Here is a 17,543-nt window from a genome sequence, read left to right on the forward strand (position 1 = left end):
CCGCGTACCACAAAAAAAAAAAAAAAAAAAAAAAAAAAAAAAAAAAAGAGTGTGCTGCTTAATTTCCACAAATTTGTGAATTTTTTGTCAATTACAGATTTCTAACTTTATCCATTTGTAGTCAGAGAAGATATTTTGTATGGTATTTATCTTTTAAAATCTATTGAGATTTAATTCATGGTTTAAATGAATTCACGCCTAATGATTTAGTTGAATTCATGCCTGAGGGTATGGTCTTCCCTAGAAAATGTCCCATGTGCACTTAAGAGGACTGACAGTGTGTGCTGTTGTGTGTTGGGTGAAGTGTTCTGTGTACGTCTGTTAGATCTAGTTAGTTTGTCGTGAGGTTCAAGTCCCATTTCCCTCCTGATCTTCTGTCTGCTTGTTGTGTTCATATTGTGAGCGGCGTATTGAAGTCTCCAGCCATCGTTGTAGAACCGTCTGTTTTTCCAGTTCTATCAATTTTTGTTTCGTATATTTTGATGGTCATTAGGTGTGTAAATGTTTATAATTGTATCTTCTTACTGGGTTGAACGTCTTATTAATATAAAATTTCTCCTTTGTCTCTTACAACCTTTTTTGACTTTGAATCTGTTTTGTCTGATGTTAGTACGGCCACCCCTGCTCTCTTTTTGTTACTGTTTGCATGAAATAACTTTTCCCATCCTTTCACTTTCAATCTATTTGTGTCTTTGGATCTCAAGTGAGTCTTTTGTAGGCAGCGTAAAGTTGGATCATGTGTTTTTTATCCATTCTGCCAGTCTCTGTCTTTTGATTGGAGAGTTTAATCCACTTACATTTGAAGTAATTACTGGTAAGGAGGGACTTAAGTCTGTCATTTCCCAACTGTTTTCTGTATGCCCTTATTTTGTCATTTTCTGCATTATAGTTTTTTGTTTAGTTGATTTTTTTTTGTAGTAAAGTGTTTTAATTCCTTTCTCAATCCTTTTTTTTTGTATATTCTATAGCTATTATCGTTTTTTGTTCCCATGGGCATTACATTTAACATCCTAAAGTTATAACACTAATTTGAATTTATACCAGCATAACTTCAATAATATACAGAAACTCTGCTCCTATACAACACTTCCCATCTCCTTTCAGTTATTGATGTCACAAAACTACATCTTTTATGCATTGTGTATCCAAAAACATAGACTAGCTGCTTTTTTTAAAAAAATGCAGTAGTCTTTCAAATTATGTAGGAAGTAAAATGTGGAATTATAAACCAGAGTAACAGCAATTCTAGCTTTCTGTTAGTACTAGCTTTGGACTAACATTTTTTTTTTTTCTCTAAATGTATTAGTCTCTTGAATTATGTAGAACAAAAAGAGTTACAAAGCGAAGTTACAATAATACTGGCTTTACAGTTGCCCATGTATTTACCTTTACTGAGACCTTCATTTCTTCCCACAGCTTCAAGTTGCTGTCTGGTGTCATTTCACCTGCAGGACTTCTTTAGCATTTCTCATGGCGTAGGTCCAGTGGTCACAAACTCCTTCACCTGTTGTTTGGGAATGTCTTAATTTCTCCTTCACTTCTGGGGGACAGTTTTACCAGATATAGGATTCTTGAGTTACAGGTGTTTTTCCTTTTAGCACTTTGTATATTACCAGCAGGCTGCTTTTTGTCCTTCAGTCTCTGAAGAGAAATCTGATGATATTCCATTGAGGATCCCTTGTATGTGATCAGCTGCTTCTCCCTTGAAGCTTTCAAGATTTCTCTCTCTCTGTTTGGCTTTCCATGGTTTGATTATAATGTGTCTCGGTGTTGGGTCTCTTTGAGTTTTTTCTGTTTGGAGTTTGTTGAGTTCTTGAATGTTTATGTCTTTCATCAAATTTAGTAAGTTTTTGACCATTATTTAAAATACAGGCACGCCTTGGAGATAACACAGGTTCGTTTTTAGACTACCTCAGTAAAGCAAATTATCTTACCAAAGCGAGTCACGCGAATTTTTTGGTTTCCCAGTGAATATAAGTTACGTTTACATTGTGCTGTAGTTTATTAAGCGTGCAATACCAGTATGTCTAAAAAAACACAATGTACATACCTAGAATAAAAAATACTTTATTGGGCTTCTCTGGTGGCGCAGTGGTTGGGAGTCCGCCTGCCGATGCAGGGGACGCGGGTTCGTGCCCCGGCCTGGGAAGATCCCACATGCCGCGGAGCGGCTGGGTCCGTGAGCCATGGCCGCTGAGCCTGCGCGTCCGGAGCCTAAAAAAAAAAAAAAAAAAAAAATACTTTATTGCTGAAAAATGCTAACTGTCATCCATTCGTTTTTAGACTACCTCAGTAAAGCAAATTATCTTACCAAAGCGAGTCACGCGAATTTTTTGGTTTCCCAGTGAATATAAGTTACGTTTACATTGTGCTGTAGTTTATTAAGCGTGCAATACCAGTATGTCTAAAAAAACACAATGTACATACCTAGAATAAAAAATACTTTATTGGGCTTCTCTGGTGGCGCAGTGGTTGGGAGTCCGCCTGCCGATGCAGGGGACGCGGGTTCGTGCCCCGGCCTGGGAAGATCCCACATGCCGCGGAGCGGCTGGGTCCGTGAGCCATGGCCGCTGAGCCTGCGCGTCCGGAGCCTAAAAAAAAAAAAAAAAAAAAAAAATACTTTGCTGGGCCTGCGCGTCTGGAGCCTAAAAAAAAAAAAAAAAAAAATACCTTATTGCTGAAAAATGCTAACTGTCATCCAAACCTTCAGTGAGTGATAATCTTTTTGCTGGTGGAGAGGGTCTTGCCTTAATGTTGATGGCTGCTGACTGATCAGGGCAGTGGTTGCTGAAGGCTGAAGTGGCTGCGGCCGTTTCTTAAAATAAGACAGCAGTGACGTTGGCTGTGTTGACTGACTCTTCCTTTCAGGAATGATTTCTCTGTAGCAGCAATGTTGTTTGATAGCATTTTACCACAGGAGAACTTCTTCTAAAATTGGGAGTCAATCCTTTTAAACCCTGCTGCTGCTTTGTCAACTAAGTTTCTGTACTATTCTAAATCCTTTGTTATTTCAACAATTTTCACGGCGTCTTCAAACTTCAGGAGTAGTTTCTATCTTAAGAACTTTGTTCATCCATAAGAAGCAACTCTGCATGTGTTAAAGTTTTATCATGAGATCACAGCAGTTCAGTCACTTCTTCAAGGCTCCACTTCTAATTCTGGTTCTCTTGCTGTTTCCACCACATCTGCCATTACTTCCTCCACTGAAGTCGTGAACCCCTCAAAGTCATCCATGAGGGTTGGAATCAACTTCTTCCAAACTCCTGTTAATGTTGGTATTTGGACCTCTTCTCATGAATCACGAGTGTTCTTAATGGCATCCAGAACGGTAAATCCTTTCCAGAAGGTTTTCAGTTGACTCTGCCCTGATCAGTGAGAGGAATCACTATCTGTGGCAGCTGTAGCCTTACGAAATGTTTTTCTTAAATAATAAGATTTGCAAGTCGATGTTACTTCTCTCTCCGTGGGCTGCAGAATAGATGTTATGTTAGCAGGCATGAAAACAGCAAGGATCTTGTTGCACATCTCCATCAGAGCTCTTGAGTGGCCACGTGCATTATCAGTGAGCAGTAATGTTTTGAAAGAAATCTTTTTTCTGAGCAGTAGGTCTCAACAGTGGGCTTAAAATATTCAGTAAACGATGTTATAAAGAGATGTGCTGTCATCCAGGCTTTGCTGTTCCCTTTATAGAGCACAGGTGGAATAGATTTAATATAATTCTTAAGGGCCCTAGGATTTTTGGAATGATAAATGAAGATTGGTTTCACCTTAGGGTCACCACCTACATTAACCCCTAACAAGAGAGTCAGCCTGTCCTCTGAAGCTTTGAAGCCAGGCACTGACTTCGCCTCTCTAGCTATGAAAGTCCTAGATGGCATCTTCTTTCAATAGAAGGCTGTTTTGTCTGCATTGAAAAAAATGCAGATGAATTATCTTAGCTAGATCTTCTGGAGAACTTGCTGCAGCTCCTACACCGGCACTTGCTGCTTCACCTTGCGCTTCTGTGTTATAGAGATGGCTTCTTTCCTTCAACCTCATGAACCAGACTCTGCTGGCTTCTGACTTTTGATCTGTAGTTTCCTCACCTGTCTCAGCCTTCATAGAAATGAAGGGAGTTAGGGACTTGCTCTGGATTAGGCTTTGATTAAGGGAATGTTGTGGCTGGTTTGATCTTCTATCCAGTCACTAAAACTTTCTCCATATCAGCACTAAGGCTGTGTTGCTTTCTTACCATTCGTGTGTTCACTGAAGTAACACTTTTAATTTCCTTCCAGAACTGTCCTTTGCGTTCACAGCTTGGCTAACTGTTGGGCGCAAGAGGCCCAGCTTTCAGCTTATCTCGGCTTTCAGCAGGCCTTCCTCACTCAGCTTAATCATTTCTAGCTTTTGATTTAGAGTGAGAGATGTGCGACTCTTCCTTTCACTTGACCACTTAGAAGCCATTGTATGGTTATTAATTGGCCTGATTTCAGTATTCTTGTGTCTCGGAATAGGGAGGCCTGAGGAGAGGGAGAGGGACAGGGGAGCAGTGAAGACACACTCCACATTTGTCAGTTATGTTTGCCATCTTATACGAGCACGATTCTTGGTGCCCCCAAACAATTACAATAGCAACATCGAAGATCACTGATCACGGATCACCATAACACTTACAATCACAGTGACAAGTTTGAAATACTGAAAGAATAACCAGAATGTGACGCAGAGACACGAAGTGAGCAATGATGTTGGAAAAATGGTGCTGGTAGACTTGCTTGATGCAGGGTTGCTACAGACCTTCGGTTTGTAAGCACTGCAGCGTCCGTGAAGCCCAGTAAAGCGAAGCACACAGTAAAGCACGGCGTGCCTGTAGTGGCTCTGCCCATCTTTCTTTCTTTTTCTGGGACTTCCACAATGTGCACCCCACAAACCCCTTAGGCTCTGTTCACTCTCCTCTAGTCTGTTTTTCCTTTTATCCTCATGCTTGATAATTTCCTTTGTCCTGTCTTCAAGTTCGCTCTTTCTTTCTTCTGCTTGATCAAATCTGCTTTGAAAATCTGAAGTAAATTTTTCATTCAGTTATTATACTTTCCTCCACGTTTTCTTTTAGTTCTTTGAGCACGTTTAAGAGTTTACTTTAGAGTCTTTGTCTAGTCCACCATCTAGTCCTTCTCGGGGATGGTTTCTGTTGGTTTATTTCTTTCCTTGAATCTCCCTTCTCTCCTACATCTTCGTATGCCTTGTGATGTTGTTGTTGGACGTTGGACGTTAGACTCTAATAACATGTAACTCTGGAAATCAGATTTTCCTCTTTGCCAGGGTATGCTGATTTTGTTTGTTGTTTTTGTTGTTTTGATTGTTGTAGTCTGTGTCTGCTGAGGATCAGGCTGAGATGCAAACTCAAGGTCTTCTCAGGTCTTTCTGAGCCTGTGCCTCTCCTGGTCATTTGCAGTCAGTTTCTACTTTTCTACTGGTGCTGAGAGCTGAAATGTACCCGTATTAACCACAACTTACTTTCACACCTTTCCCTGGAAGTTGTATGCCTTCAGTAGACTCCAGAGTTCCAAAAGAGGTACTCGGATGGAGTCTGTCAGTGCAGCCGTTGTCCGAGTGCGAGACAGTTTGCTGGTCACCCTTGTCCCCATCTGCCCAGAGTCCCGCATGGCCCTTTGTGTGTTTTTTCACGGTGCCATCTTGTGCCTTTCCCCCCAGTGCCCGAGATCGTGAGGGAGACCCAGGAGCTCATAGAGCAAGGGGCACTGCTGCAGGCCCACCGGAAGCTGATGGATCTGGAGTGTTCCCGGGACGGGCTGATGTACGAGCAGTACCGCACGGACAGCGGGAACACACGTGACATGACCCTCATCCACAGCTACTTCGGGAGCACGCAGGGGCTGTCTGACGAGCTGGCCAAGCAGCTGTGGGTGGTGCTGCAGAGGTCTCTGGTCACCGTGCGCCGTGACCCCACCTTGCTGGTCTCAGTTGTCAGGATCATCGAAAGGGAAGAAAAAATTGACAGGCGCGTACTTGACCGAAAAAAGCAAACTGGCTTTGTTCCTCCTGGAAGGCCCAAGAACTGGAAGGAGAAGATGTTTGCCATCCTGGACAGAACCGTGACCACCAGGATTGAGGGCACGCAGGCGGACACCAGGCAGTCTGACAGGATGTGGCTCGTCCGCCACCTGGAGATCATAAGGAAGTGCGTCCTGGACGACCTCATCGTCACCAGGAACCTGATGGTGCAGTGTTTTCCTCCTCGCTACCAGATTTTCAGGAACCTCCTGAATGTGTACCACCAGGCTCTAAGCACACGAATGCAGGAGCTCGCATCAGAGGACCTGGAAGCAAACGAGATCGTGAGCCTGCTGACGTGGGTCTTAAACACTTACACCAGGTAACTGCACCTGTACACCTGGCGTTTCCTGTCTCGTAGACACTGCGGGCGAAGCACACTGACAGTTTCTAAACGTCTGCTGGGCCCTCTTGCTTGGGGCGGGTGCTCAGCACCCACGGGCGTGGCCTTCTGGCCGACGCGTCTCCTTTTGGTCCGTCTGTGACCCGAGGTCGGGCCCGGCCCGTGGTCGTGTGGACGCTCTTGCGTTTGGGTGGTGCCTGGGCTCTGGCCGGTCAGGCCATAGTGAGCAGTTCGGCATTGCGTTTCCTGCACTCCTGACCCGCCTTCTCACGGTGACGCTGAGAGTAGGTGGTGTCACCTGTTGTACAGGTGAGGACACGTGGACCCAGGAGGTCCTGAGACCTGCACAGAGTCCCGTGCTGCTGAGGAGACACCAGCTTGCTCCTGCTGGCTTCTGACCACCCGAGTTTGGTTTCTTCTCATCAGCATGAGAGGAGAATCAGCCACCCTTTGGCACTTCAGCCTTGAGGTTTTGTCACTTCATAAAAGGGGTGTGAGCCACTTTGTGCAGGCATTACTTTGAGGTAGGGTTTGAAAAACAAGCCAGTGGTGGGGTATTCTGAAATTCTTTTAGGATTAGCTAGCGAGAGGGAAGCACGTTTTATTCTAGCCTGTCTTGTCGCTAGTGTGTAGAAGTTAATTAAACCTCTCGTTTTAGCAATAAGGTTTTGGGATTTTTTTGGTCTGTGTTTGTTTTTTGGTAGCTGCTTGTAGTAGAGAATATGTACATTTCAACACGGAAACATATAAAGAGAAAGAAAACATCGTATTCGTTGCGGCTGGTGTGCTCTCTGCTTTCCTGTGCTGGGCCGGGGCCTCGGTGCCTCCTGTGTGCCGCCCTCCATTGCCGTTACCTGATCCTGTCGTCAGGTCACCCTCGAGGAAGATCTCCCACCACCATCTTCGTTTTGGGGCACAGGGAGGAACACGCCCAGGGTCACACGGCCCTCGGGTGGGGAGCAGGACTTGACTCTGGGGCCTGGGCCCTCACCGGGCTCCAGCCACCAGACTTCAGGTTGTGCATTTGTGTGACCTGCATGGTTTTAGGCCTTGATTTTGTTTTTCACTCGCCACGTTGCACGCATTTTTCTGTCCGTGGCAGTTCTTGACAGCTTCTTGTTGGTCACCACGCCCTATCGTGTTGGAGTTTCTCATGGGAAAGGTTGGACTGCTTTCACACTAGAAACATTATCATGTGGCGTTAAGGTTCTTGGGGCAGAAATACTCTAAGCTGTAGATGGTCTCTTAATATTTGCAGAATCTCATGAGGTGCTTTTTCACTCAGGAAGACCGTGGATGTCTTAGGAGTGGTGGACAAGCTGGTAATACTCAGGATTGTCATTCTGAATCCATACTTAGGGAGTCATCCGAGCACTCAGCCTTGGACATTTGGGAACCCAGCCACATACCTAGCTTGTATCTGTTTTTTATGAGAACTGTTTTCTGAAGCTTGGCTCACATCCCTCCCTGCTTCAGCCCCATAGGCTGCAAGTGCTGACACTTCACTTGCTGACGCGTGTTTGGTTGCAGGCGTCAGGTGTTCTCCGCTCTGGTCCTTGTCCTCCTGCTGGACCAGCGGCGTTAGCGCCTGTGCCCTACGTTTCTAAATTCAGCGCTTGTCTGTTGTTCTCCAACTCATGGGACCTGCTACCTGCCAGGCCCTGGTCTTCCTCAGGGGGCACCGTGGGTGGAGCAAACAAACCTTGCCCTGCAGGCCCTTGGGACAGGGAATAGCACCACTCACCTGAGGGTTTCCTGTTTCCCCTTCCGGCTGTGCCCGCAGTGCAGAGATGATGGGGAACGCAGAGCTGGCCCCGGACGTGGACGTCGGGGTCCTGGAGCCTCTGCTTTCTCCAGACGTGGTCTCCGAGCTGCTCGACACCTACATGTCGACTCTGACAGTGAGTGGAGGCTATTTCTGCGAAGTCGGGTCTGGGGGCGTCCTGGACGTGCCGTGGCGCCTGCCCGCGGAGGCGGCTTGTCCCCTGCGTGGGGGCTGGGCCCAGGGAGCGGTGCTCACCCCTGCGGCTGCCCCACTGCAGAGCGAGCGGCCTGCTGGCTCCAGGGCTGGTTCTCTTCTTCCCTCCCGCTTAGTCGAACATCATTGCCTGGCTGCGGAAAGCCCTAGAAACAGACAGGAAGGACTGGGTGAAAGAGACTGAACCTGAGGCCGACCAGGACGGCTACTACCAGACGACACTGCCCGCCATCGTCTTCCAGGTACCGGGCCTCGGGCTTTGCAGGTGCACGCGGTCGCGTGCTGCCGGCGGAGAGAACCTGCTTCTCTCTGGAGCTGCGGAACCGAGGGTCAGACTTGCCAGTAGTTTTGCCCACGGTCGCGAAACCTGATGTTTTTTGTTCTCCTAATGGTTTTTGATCTCAAACCAGAAGCCGATTACATGTTACGTGTGTCTGATGCTCAAATTTGAGTTTGCTAATTTCTTGATGTAACGGCCAAGGTTTGTCTTCGTAAATGCTACGCAGTCGAGTCTAATCCGACGTACTTTGGGAGGAGCCTTTTAGGTTTTTAGTGTCATCGTGCGTTCTTGCAGTTAGTCTGCTCTCTTTGTCTGGCCTGTCCAGTCCCCTTCCTTTGAGAAACGTTGCTGATGGTAGGCGGGCCGAGCCGTGTCAGTGTTCTCCTGCTGGCGCGGAGCTCGGACTCCAGCTAGGCTCTCGGTGATCCCACTGGTCCATGACACGTTGGGCTTCACCCTTTCCTTTACTTTGGAAACGGACATCCTGTGACCGCATGGGGTGAGCTCTGCCTCTGGCCCTTCTCCGCCTTCCCACGTCCGGCTCCCCCCAGCTCCAGTGTGTATCCTCCTGGTGCTTCTTAAGAAACCCACATCACAAACCACAGGCCAGCCCCTGGTACCCGTGTGACCCCAGCCACACCCGACCTCCCTGGACCCCTCGTCTCCCTGTGAGAACATACGTGTCCCCCTTGTGGAGACCAGCCTGTTTGCAGGTAATTAGGAGATGATTCCCTGGGGTTTTTTTTTAACTGGTAAGAAAGTTTTGTGTGTTTGTGTAAGTAACTTTGTGATTTTCCACCTAGCTTCATTTTTCCTCTGGATTTGGCCTGACCTGACTGCCAGCTAACAGGTGGGGGGTGTGTATAATGGGGCATCTGCACCCTCGCGGGTTTCTATCAGAATTCATAAGTTCTCCGATTTTTAGATGTTCGAACAGAACCTTCAAGTCGCTGCTCAGATAAGTGAAGATTTGAAAACAAAGGTACTCGTTTTGTGTCTTCAGCAAATGAATTCTTTTTTAAGTAGGTATGTATTCCTGGCAGTGTGCTAACTTAGCAAGTGTTTTGTCTTGTTTTGTTGTTTTAATGGAGAGCAGAACTGTGTTGACCCTCAGCTGGCTGTATTAAAAAAGAATTCCAGCCCTGCTTTCACCGTAGTCGCCTTTTCCTGTGAGCCAGAGCTCAGGCCCCTGCTTGCTACCTGCCTTTTGAATGGGTCGCATTCCCCCGGGGTCCCGGGTGTGATGGTGTGCGGTTCTCAGCAGTGGGCTGGTGCTGCTGCAGGCTTGGAGCTGGGGACCTCCTTCAGCCAGCCTTCCTGTTGTCCCATTTCCCGGGGTGCCCTCCACAGGGACGCCCCCCCAAGTTGTACACAAAGAAGGTTTTCAGACGTATATGGAAGTGGAAAGAATGGCCTGAAAACCTGTTTAGCCCACCATCCAGGTTCAAAAGCTGCCCTTTAAAGCCACCCCTTGCCTCATCTGGCTCCCCTCCCGCTCGCTCTGCTGAAGTACACTTGACCCTTGAACAACGTGGGGGTTGGAGGGGACGACCCCCTGGTGCGGCTGAAAATCCACACGTAAGCTCGCAGTAGGCGCTCTGCCGTGGTCGCGCATCCACAGATCAGCCAGCCTCGGCTCGTGTTGCGCCGCAGTGCGTGTTGACTGAAAAAATTGACGTGTAAGTGAACCTGCACACTGCAGACCCACGTTGTTCAGGGGTCAGCTGTGCTTTACAGCAAATCCCGGACGTCGCGGCATTTCATCCCCTGCATTGCCTACCCTACCTGCGGGGCCGTCAACCCACCGAGACCGTCAGGAGCGTTCCGTGGGGCCGCCTGACACCAGGGTTGTGTGTGGGTCTCAGACCCACCTGTTTATAGTTGTGTGTTCAGACCAGGTCGGCAGAAGGCCTGCACTGTGTGGCGCTGGAGGGCAGCCCCTCCCGCTCTGAGCCGCTGGCTGGTGGAGACGCACAGACCCTCCTGTCCAGTGTCCTCCTGCCTGGCCTCAGGCTGCCGTCTGCCCACGAACCACGGGTTGGCTCTGAAGGCCGTGGGGCTCCTCCGTGTTTCCTTACTGTTTGCCCGTAAGCTGGCACGGGCCGTGTGCTCCACACCCCTGCTCCTGTGGCTCGGGTGCCGACAGCCAGGCCCCTGCTTAGAATCCCCGTCAGCTGTCCACCCGTGGGTCATGGCCTGAGTCAGGCATCCCGTTGGTATTGTCTGTGAAGTGGGTGTTTTCCTCGGCAGCCTCCGCTGCGTGGCCACCTGCATCATGCTTTGGACAGAAGGCGGAATAAATGCTTGATCGCCTCCCTTTACTTGCCAGTTCTCAGTCTGCTCCTTCCTTAACATCTATTGAAAACGCATACGAATTTATACGGTGTGTCGTGCTTTTCTTGTACTCCCATAGATGATTGAGAATCGCCATGATAAATTAAAAAGGGAAGTATGTAGCCATCTCAGTTGTTTTCTTGACATCTTAAAGAGTCTAATTTATTTTTAGTTTGATTTTTTCGGGGAAAGTCTCAGAAGAGGACATTTTATCTAACATTTGATTGTGTTCCGAACACTATTGTAGGAGTTTCTAGGTGAATCATATGTCAGACGAAATAATACTTCCCCAGTTACAGATGTTTCAGGATATTTGTAAGATCAGAACAGTGAGCCGTCTTTCAAAGCCTGATAACGAAATTAATGTTTAATAACCTTTTTTAGATGATCAGCTTCTGTTAGCATAGGTCACCGCCCCCCCCAGAATCCTTTATTTTTGAAGACCTGTCTGGCCCAGCGCTGGCGATGCAGAATGTGATTTGTGAGGCTGTGCGTGGCGCCGTGCCGTGAGGCCGCTGTGACATGGCCGTGTGTCCCCAGGTACAAAGAGGAGGCGCGGCTGTACAAGGAGGAGCACCTGCGGAAGCGGCAGTACCCACGCTGCTACGTACAGTACCTGGTCGCCCTCGTCAACAACTGCCAGGCCCTCAAGTGAGCGGGGCGGGGGCCCTGGGGCCGCGGGGCGGGGGCGGGGCGGGGGCCCTGGGGCCGCGGGCAGGGGGTGCTCGGCTGCCTCACCGGGCCCCTGTCCCCTCCTCTGTCTCCCCGCAGAGAGTCCATAGTCAGTTTAAAAAGAAAGTATTTGCCACAAGACGTGGAAGAAGGCGTGTCTCTGAGCCAGCCGAGCATGGATGGGCTTCTGGACGCCATTGCGGAGGAGGGCTGCGGCAGCCTGCTGGAGGAGGTCTTCCTGGACCTGGAGGTGGGTGCCGCGGGCCGGGTCCCCTGGTGTGGCGTCGAGGAGAGACCCTTCCAGGAGCGTTAGAGACCAGCGCGCTCAGCAGGTTACAGGGTAGAAGCTGGCGTTGGAGAGGAGACTGGTTATGGTCGTTAGCGGATTCCTGCTTGAGGGCACGAGCAGGCCTGCACGCCCGTCACGCGGCGGCTGGGGCTTGAGCGGAGGCGCAGAGCGCAGCCACAAACAGCGCGTTCAGACCGCCTCCAAGGCGTGGCGCGTGATGAGCAAGTAGGGTATTTCAGAAGGTTTGGAAATGGCTCAGCGTCGTATAGAATTGGCAGAAACCAGCGTGTATTTAAAAAATAGAATCACGATCATCTTGGGTCCTGCAGGGAAGGAGCTCCTGGGGTGATGGGTGGTGTCATTTCATGACATCTGTAATTTTCTCAGAAATGGTTTAGAAAACAAAGTGTATTTAAAAAGACAACATAATAGAGAAATAGACAAAGGACATGAATAACTCTTTCACAGAAAAAGGAGGCATGTGTCCTAAGTAGGAAACAGAGTGCCCAGTCTTAACTGCTCTTCAGAGAAAAGCAAATTAAAACTGAATATTTTTGTTGCTTACCGGGACGGTAAGGATTAAGAACACTGCTACCACGTGATGTTGAGGGCACGAGACCCCTGTATTCTGTGCAGAACCGTGAATCGGTACAGTTACGGGAGGGCAGTTGGCACAAGTTTTGGAGGGCAACAGTCGTCAAGGTTGTAGTTTGCGTACTTTCTGATTAATAACTTTTAGTTTTAGGACTTTCAGCTGCAAAAATGTACAGATTCACTTCAGCATTCTTTATAATTGCAAAATGAGACATTTTAAATGTTCCTCAGAATTGGGCACACAATCACCTCTGTGCTTTGTGACCATGAGAGGGGTGGGATAGGGAGGGTGGGAGGGAGGGAGACACAAGAGGGAAGAGATATGGGAACATATGTATATGTATAACTGATTCACTTTGTTGTAAAGGAGAAACTGACACACTATCGTAAAACAGTTATACTCCGATAAAGAAGTTAAAAAAAAAAAAAAACTAAAAAAAAAAAAAAAAAAAGAAGAATTGGGTACACAAATTACAGAGCGTCCACACGATAAATAGGTGTAGTCAATTAAGGTAAGATGTGTACGCACAGATACCTCCCTTGCGTCTGGTGTAAGTCTTTACGGTTAAAGTACACATTTGCAGAGTTTCTGCCTGAGTGTCGCTATTGTGGTCAGAACATCAGGCGGGCCTGGGAAGGTGGCTCCAAGTGCCCCCATCCTGATGACAGGCCGTCGTGAGGGTGTTTTCTGTGGTCTGTGCTTTCAGCAACATCTCAATGAGCTGATGACAAAGAAGTGGCTGTTAGGATCAAACGCTGTAGACATCATCTGTGTCACCGTGGAAGACTATTTTAATGATTTTGCCAAAATTAAAAAGCCATATAGAAAGGTAAGAGTGGGGGGCACACATGTGGCCTGAGTCCCCTGGCATCTTGTGTAGAATTTGGTGTCATCAGTTCTTGGGTGGAGGTTCACGGGTGGTTTTGTGAACCCAAGCAGGTCGGAGACGTTGCTGTCTGAAGGTGGCGGAGGTGGAGGTGATGGGGCATGCACCTTGCTGTCCAAGGCCACGCTGACACGGCCGCAGACCCAGAACCCCGTGGGTGGTGGGGACTTCCTCAGCAGGGACCCCTCAAAGGGCGGGTGGGGCTGTGGCCATGGCTCTGCTGAGAGGCTGGACAGGAACGGCAGGTCCCTCTTCACGTCCACGCTTGGGGGCCAGCGGGCGGCTCTCAGCACAGGGCCCACGGGAGACTCCAGGGTCCCCGGCCGTCGGGGTCCCCTCCAGGCCCCGGGAAATGCCCGTTCCCATCTGGGGCTCAGGCCGCTTTCCGCGGGGGAATTCTCAGGGCCTTGGGTGGTTTTTGCTGTTGTTGCTTTAAAATCAGCCTTTCTGTTTCTGGTTTATTTCGCGTGAGTGGTTTGACACACAGAGCTCGGGTGCAGACACTTCAGGACGTGTCTCCAGGTCCTCCGGGCATCCCTGTAGACACTTGTCTCATTTGTGAGTAGCGTCACTGTGTCATTTCATTTCTGGTTCTTATACCTTCATGTCTTCTCTTGGTCTCGCTGCCCTGGCTGGGAACCCCCCAGCACGGGGGCGTCTTTGTCTCATTCGTAAGTTTAAATTCTCCTAACTCTGCCCTTAAAAGTGATGCTTGCGAGGAGACCCGGGTGTTTTAAATCGACCTGGTTGCTCGCTTCACAGCTCTCAGGGGCCTCTGGTGGTTAGAGGTCGGAGGGACCAGCTCTGTTCAATTTTGAATTTCTTGTTGCTTGTACGGTTTTTGGTTCCACCTTTTATGTTTCTCAGCATTCTGTCCTTTGAGCTGATAGTGGGTGTGTGAAGTCCTCGGGGCTTGTGTCTCAGCCACTCCTGGTCCAGGTGGCTCGCCTCCTGGAGTGGCCGGGAGCCCGCAGTCTCACCTGCTCTGCCAGGAGCCTGGCCTCCGCCTGGGTCCCTGCGGCTGCCGGGTGTCATCTCGCTTTGTCTTGTTTGGGGCCCTTGGGGTCCCCATCACTGCCCGGCCTCCCTGATGTCTGTTCTTGGGACTCTGAGGCTGCGCCTTTTGTCAGCAAGAGTCGTGCTCGCGTGTTCGTGGGTGACTGCCAGGTGTCCATCTACCTGAGGGTGGGCTCCGGAGAAAACCACGGCCTTCTCCAAAACTTCCCCAAACGTGTGGACTCGGGGCTCCTCTTTTCCCAGAAGCTCGTCACACCATCTCCAGAGACTGGTCGTTGACTAGCCTTCTGGGCACGAGGTGCGATATGTGTGGAGCCCTTCCTCCTGTGAGGGGCAGAGCAGGGGCAGAACAGGGGCCTGGCCCAGGGTCCCCAGTCCTCCCGCTGAGCCCACACCCCACACTCCTGGGCTGAGAAGCTGAGAGACGCGTGCAGGATGGGCAGGGCGAGGAAAAGAGACCCGGATTCCCCAGGGGGGGCCCGTGAGCCACCGGACGGGTCTCAGTAAAGTGGGTGCCGCGCTGGCACCTGCCCCTTCGCCCCCGACGGGAAGCTGCTCTGCAGCGGGTCCGCGCCCAGGACGACGTGTCTGGCGGGGCTGCAGGCGCGCGTCCCCGCGGCGTACTTTATCCTGTGGGCTTTCTAGAATGGACACGAGCATCCGAGGTGTCCAGGCAGTCCCGGCTTCTGGCTGCTGCCGTGTGGCCGGTGCGTCTGCCCGTGTCCCAGACGTGAAACACGGTGAACCTGCTTGCTACAATTTTCTAAAATAGCCTTTGTAATAGACTCAGGTGTGCTTGCTGTGTTGACTCTAAAATTTGTGTCGATGAGAAACGGGAAGGAGCGCGCTGGCCCGTGCACGGTGGGCCTGGACTCGCCTTGGGGCCCGCGTGCCAGGCTGACCCGGTTCTCCGTGTGCCCCGTAGCGGATGATGGCCGAGGCGCACCGGCGCACGGTGCAGGAGTACCTGCGGGCCGTCATGCAGAAGCGCATCTCGTTCCGGAGCGCCGAGGAGCGCAAGGAGGGTGCCGAGCGGATGGGGCGGGAGGCCGAGCAGCTGCGCTTCCTCTTCCGCAAGCTGGCTTCCGTGAGTGCGCCTGGCCGGGCCGGGTCCCCGGGACCAGTCGCGTCGGGAGCCGAGTGCCCCGCTGGGTGTCCCCCTCCGAGAGCCGGTCTCCGTGTAGACCGGCCTGGCCTTGGGGTGGGGGCGGCAGCGGCCCTAGCCCCAGCGCTTGGTGTCCCTGTCCCTCAGAGAGGGGCCGGGCTGCCGGCAGGCTTGGCTGCTCCCCACCGGGAGGGAGTCCTGAGGGCTTTGCCGGCCTGGTGGCCTCCGCCGGAGAGCCCGGTGAGCGGTCCGCTCAGCTCCCGTGCTCTGTCCTGCAGGGGTTTGGTGAGGAGATGGACGGGCACTGTGACGCCATCATCGCCGTTGCCGAAGTCATTAAGCTCACGGACCCTTCTCTGCTCTACCTGGAGGTCTCGACTCTGGTCAGCAAATACCCAGACATCAGGTAGCGGCAGGGTCATTCCTGAGGTCTCTGGGGAGAGGGAGGGTCCCGGGCATTAGGTGGGAGCCTCCCTGGTGAGTGTGGCAGGTCCGGGCCCCCGCAAGGACCCCAGATGCCATGCGGACGGCGATGCGGGCAGAGTGGGTTTCAGAGACGACAGCGGTGCCCGCCAGCCCCACCGCGGGTCACGGTTCCCGGGCGTCACCAGGCCACACTTGGCGCTTGGGGCGCCGATGGGAAGGTGGCCGAGCAGACTGGTTTCTGGAGGCTGATCCTGTGCCGCGTGGAGTTGGAACCGGGGAACGGAGCCGGGCCCCTCCTGCGTGTGGGGGAAGGAAGGGAGGGGAGCGGCTCCCGGCGCTGGCTCCCCGCCAGCCTTTGTGAACCTCCAGGAACCGTGCTGCCCGGTCGGGGGTCGGCGGGGCTTGAGTCGCTTTCGGAGGCTGAGTGGCCACGGCTGCACCCTGACGCCCCCTCCCCCCACCAGGGATGACCACATCGGCGCGCTGCTGGCCGTGCGGGGGGACGCCAGCCGGGACATGAAGCAGACCATCATCGAGACGCTGGAACAGGGCCCGGCCCAGGCGAGTCCAGATTACGTGCCCATCTTCAAGGATATCGCGGTTCCCAGCCTGAACGTGGCCAAGCTCCTCAAGTAGCTGGTGGGGCTCCCCCGCAGGGCGTTAGCCGCGTGTCTGGGGGCGGCCTTGTCTCGGGAAAGCTCCCCCTCGCCTCTGCGCTGTGTACACACTTCTGAAACTGCTGCCCAGTAGGGTCTGGACTTGTGGTGGGAAATGAGGGCTTCCCGCCGTGAGGGCCTCGTCCTGGTGATGAGCCAGCCCGCTGGGGTCTGGTGGGCGCGCTGCTCCCTCCCTCCTCCCTCCCCCCTCCCTCCCCCCTCCCACGGGGGCACACCTGCCACCGGGCGGGTGTGGCACGTGAATCCCCGCCGCCTGCAAATCCATCTTTCTTTTCCACCAAGCGAATTGCAGAGTCGCACCCTGAGTGAACGGTGAGCCCCGTGTGGTCCCTACCCCCGCCGCCGCCCCGCTGGACAGGCTTCTCGGCAGCTGAGCTCCGAGGGGACCGTGGGGATGGCTTCAGCGTTCGCCCCGTTCCTCCTCCCGTGCAGGATGTGGCCTGTGCGGTGCTGGGCTGCTCTGAGGGTCCCAGTTCCTTCCTCACAGGCTTTCAGGACAGAAGAGTGGATGCTGTGCTCTATTTCCTTCTCACGAGGGGTGGGACTTTTTTCTTGGAAGAATCAAAACCTAAATGGAGACACTAGGGTGTTCTTACAAGTGTTGCTCAGAAGAGACGTGATCTTCCTCGAGGTTTCCTGCCAGTGTGCTGTCTGTTAATATACACGTTAATCCGCTTCCCTGCATGACGAGACTTGGTGTCTAGTAGGTAGCACTGCTCAGTACAGTTTTTGAGTTAATAAAGTCGAGTGTTAACAGTCGTTAGTCATTGCCCCTCATGTTAATGAAGATACATTTATTTTTCCACTGGCTGAGAGAATTTTCACTCTGAGTTACTTCTCGAATAAATATCCGGGGTGACTCTTCACAACAGCAGACCCGAGTAACCCGT

At 51.4% G+C, this 17,543-nt stretch overlaps 1 protein-coding gene across 4 annotated transcripts in view; it reads left to right on the forward strand.

Moving 5' to 3' along the window:
- The window catches only part of EXOC3 (exocyst complex component 3), a 25,585-nt gene extending 8,042 nt beyond the window's left edge, over positions 1 to 17,543 (forward strand). For 3 of the 4 annotated variants that reach the window (XM_024121078.1, XM_024121087.3, XM_007111369.4), the window contains exons 4-13: positions 5,692 to 6,373; positions 8,178 to 8,295; positions 8,489 to 8,614; positions 9,578 to 9,678; positions 11,527 to 11,637; positions 11,758 to 11,908; positions 13,249 to 13,371; positions 15,371 to 15,532; positions 15,829 to 15,956; positions 16,441 to 16,740. In XM_024121078.1, the coding sequence (XP_023976846.1) occupies positions 5,692 to 6,373; positions 8,178 to 8,295; positions 8,489 to 8,614; positions 9,578 to 9,678; positions 11,527 to 11,637; positions 11,758 to 11,908; positions 13,249 to 13,371; positions 15,371 to 15,532; positions 15,829 to 15,956; positions 16,441 to 16,612 (1,874 nt within the window). In that variant the 3' untranslated portion in view covers positions 16,613 to 16,740. Of the gene's footprint in view, positions 1 to 5,691; positions 6,374 to 8,177; positions 8,296 to 8,488; positions 8,615 to 9,577; positions 9,679 to 11,526; positions 11,638 to 11,757; positions 11,909 to 13,248; positions 13,372 to 15,370; positions 15,533 to 15,828; positions 15,957 to 16,440; positions 16,741 to 16,935 lie in introns of those variants that run through there. The other variant, XM_055086498.1, reaches the window with a different exon arrangement.

Source organism: Physeter macrocephalus, chromosome 8, assembly GCF_002837175.3.
Source record: "Physeter macrocephalus isolate SW-GA chromosome 8, ASM283717v5, whole genome shotgun sequence".
NCBI classification, from domain to species: domain Eukaryota; kingdom Metazoa; phylum Chordata; class Mammalia; order Artiodactyla; family Physeteridae; genus Physeter; species Physeter macrocephalus.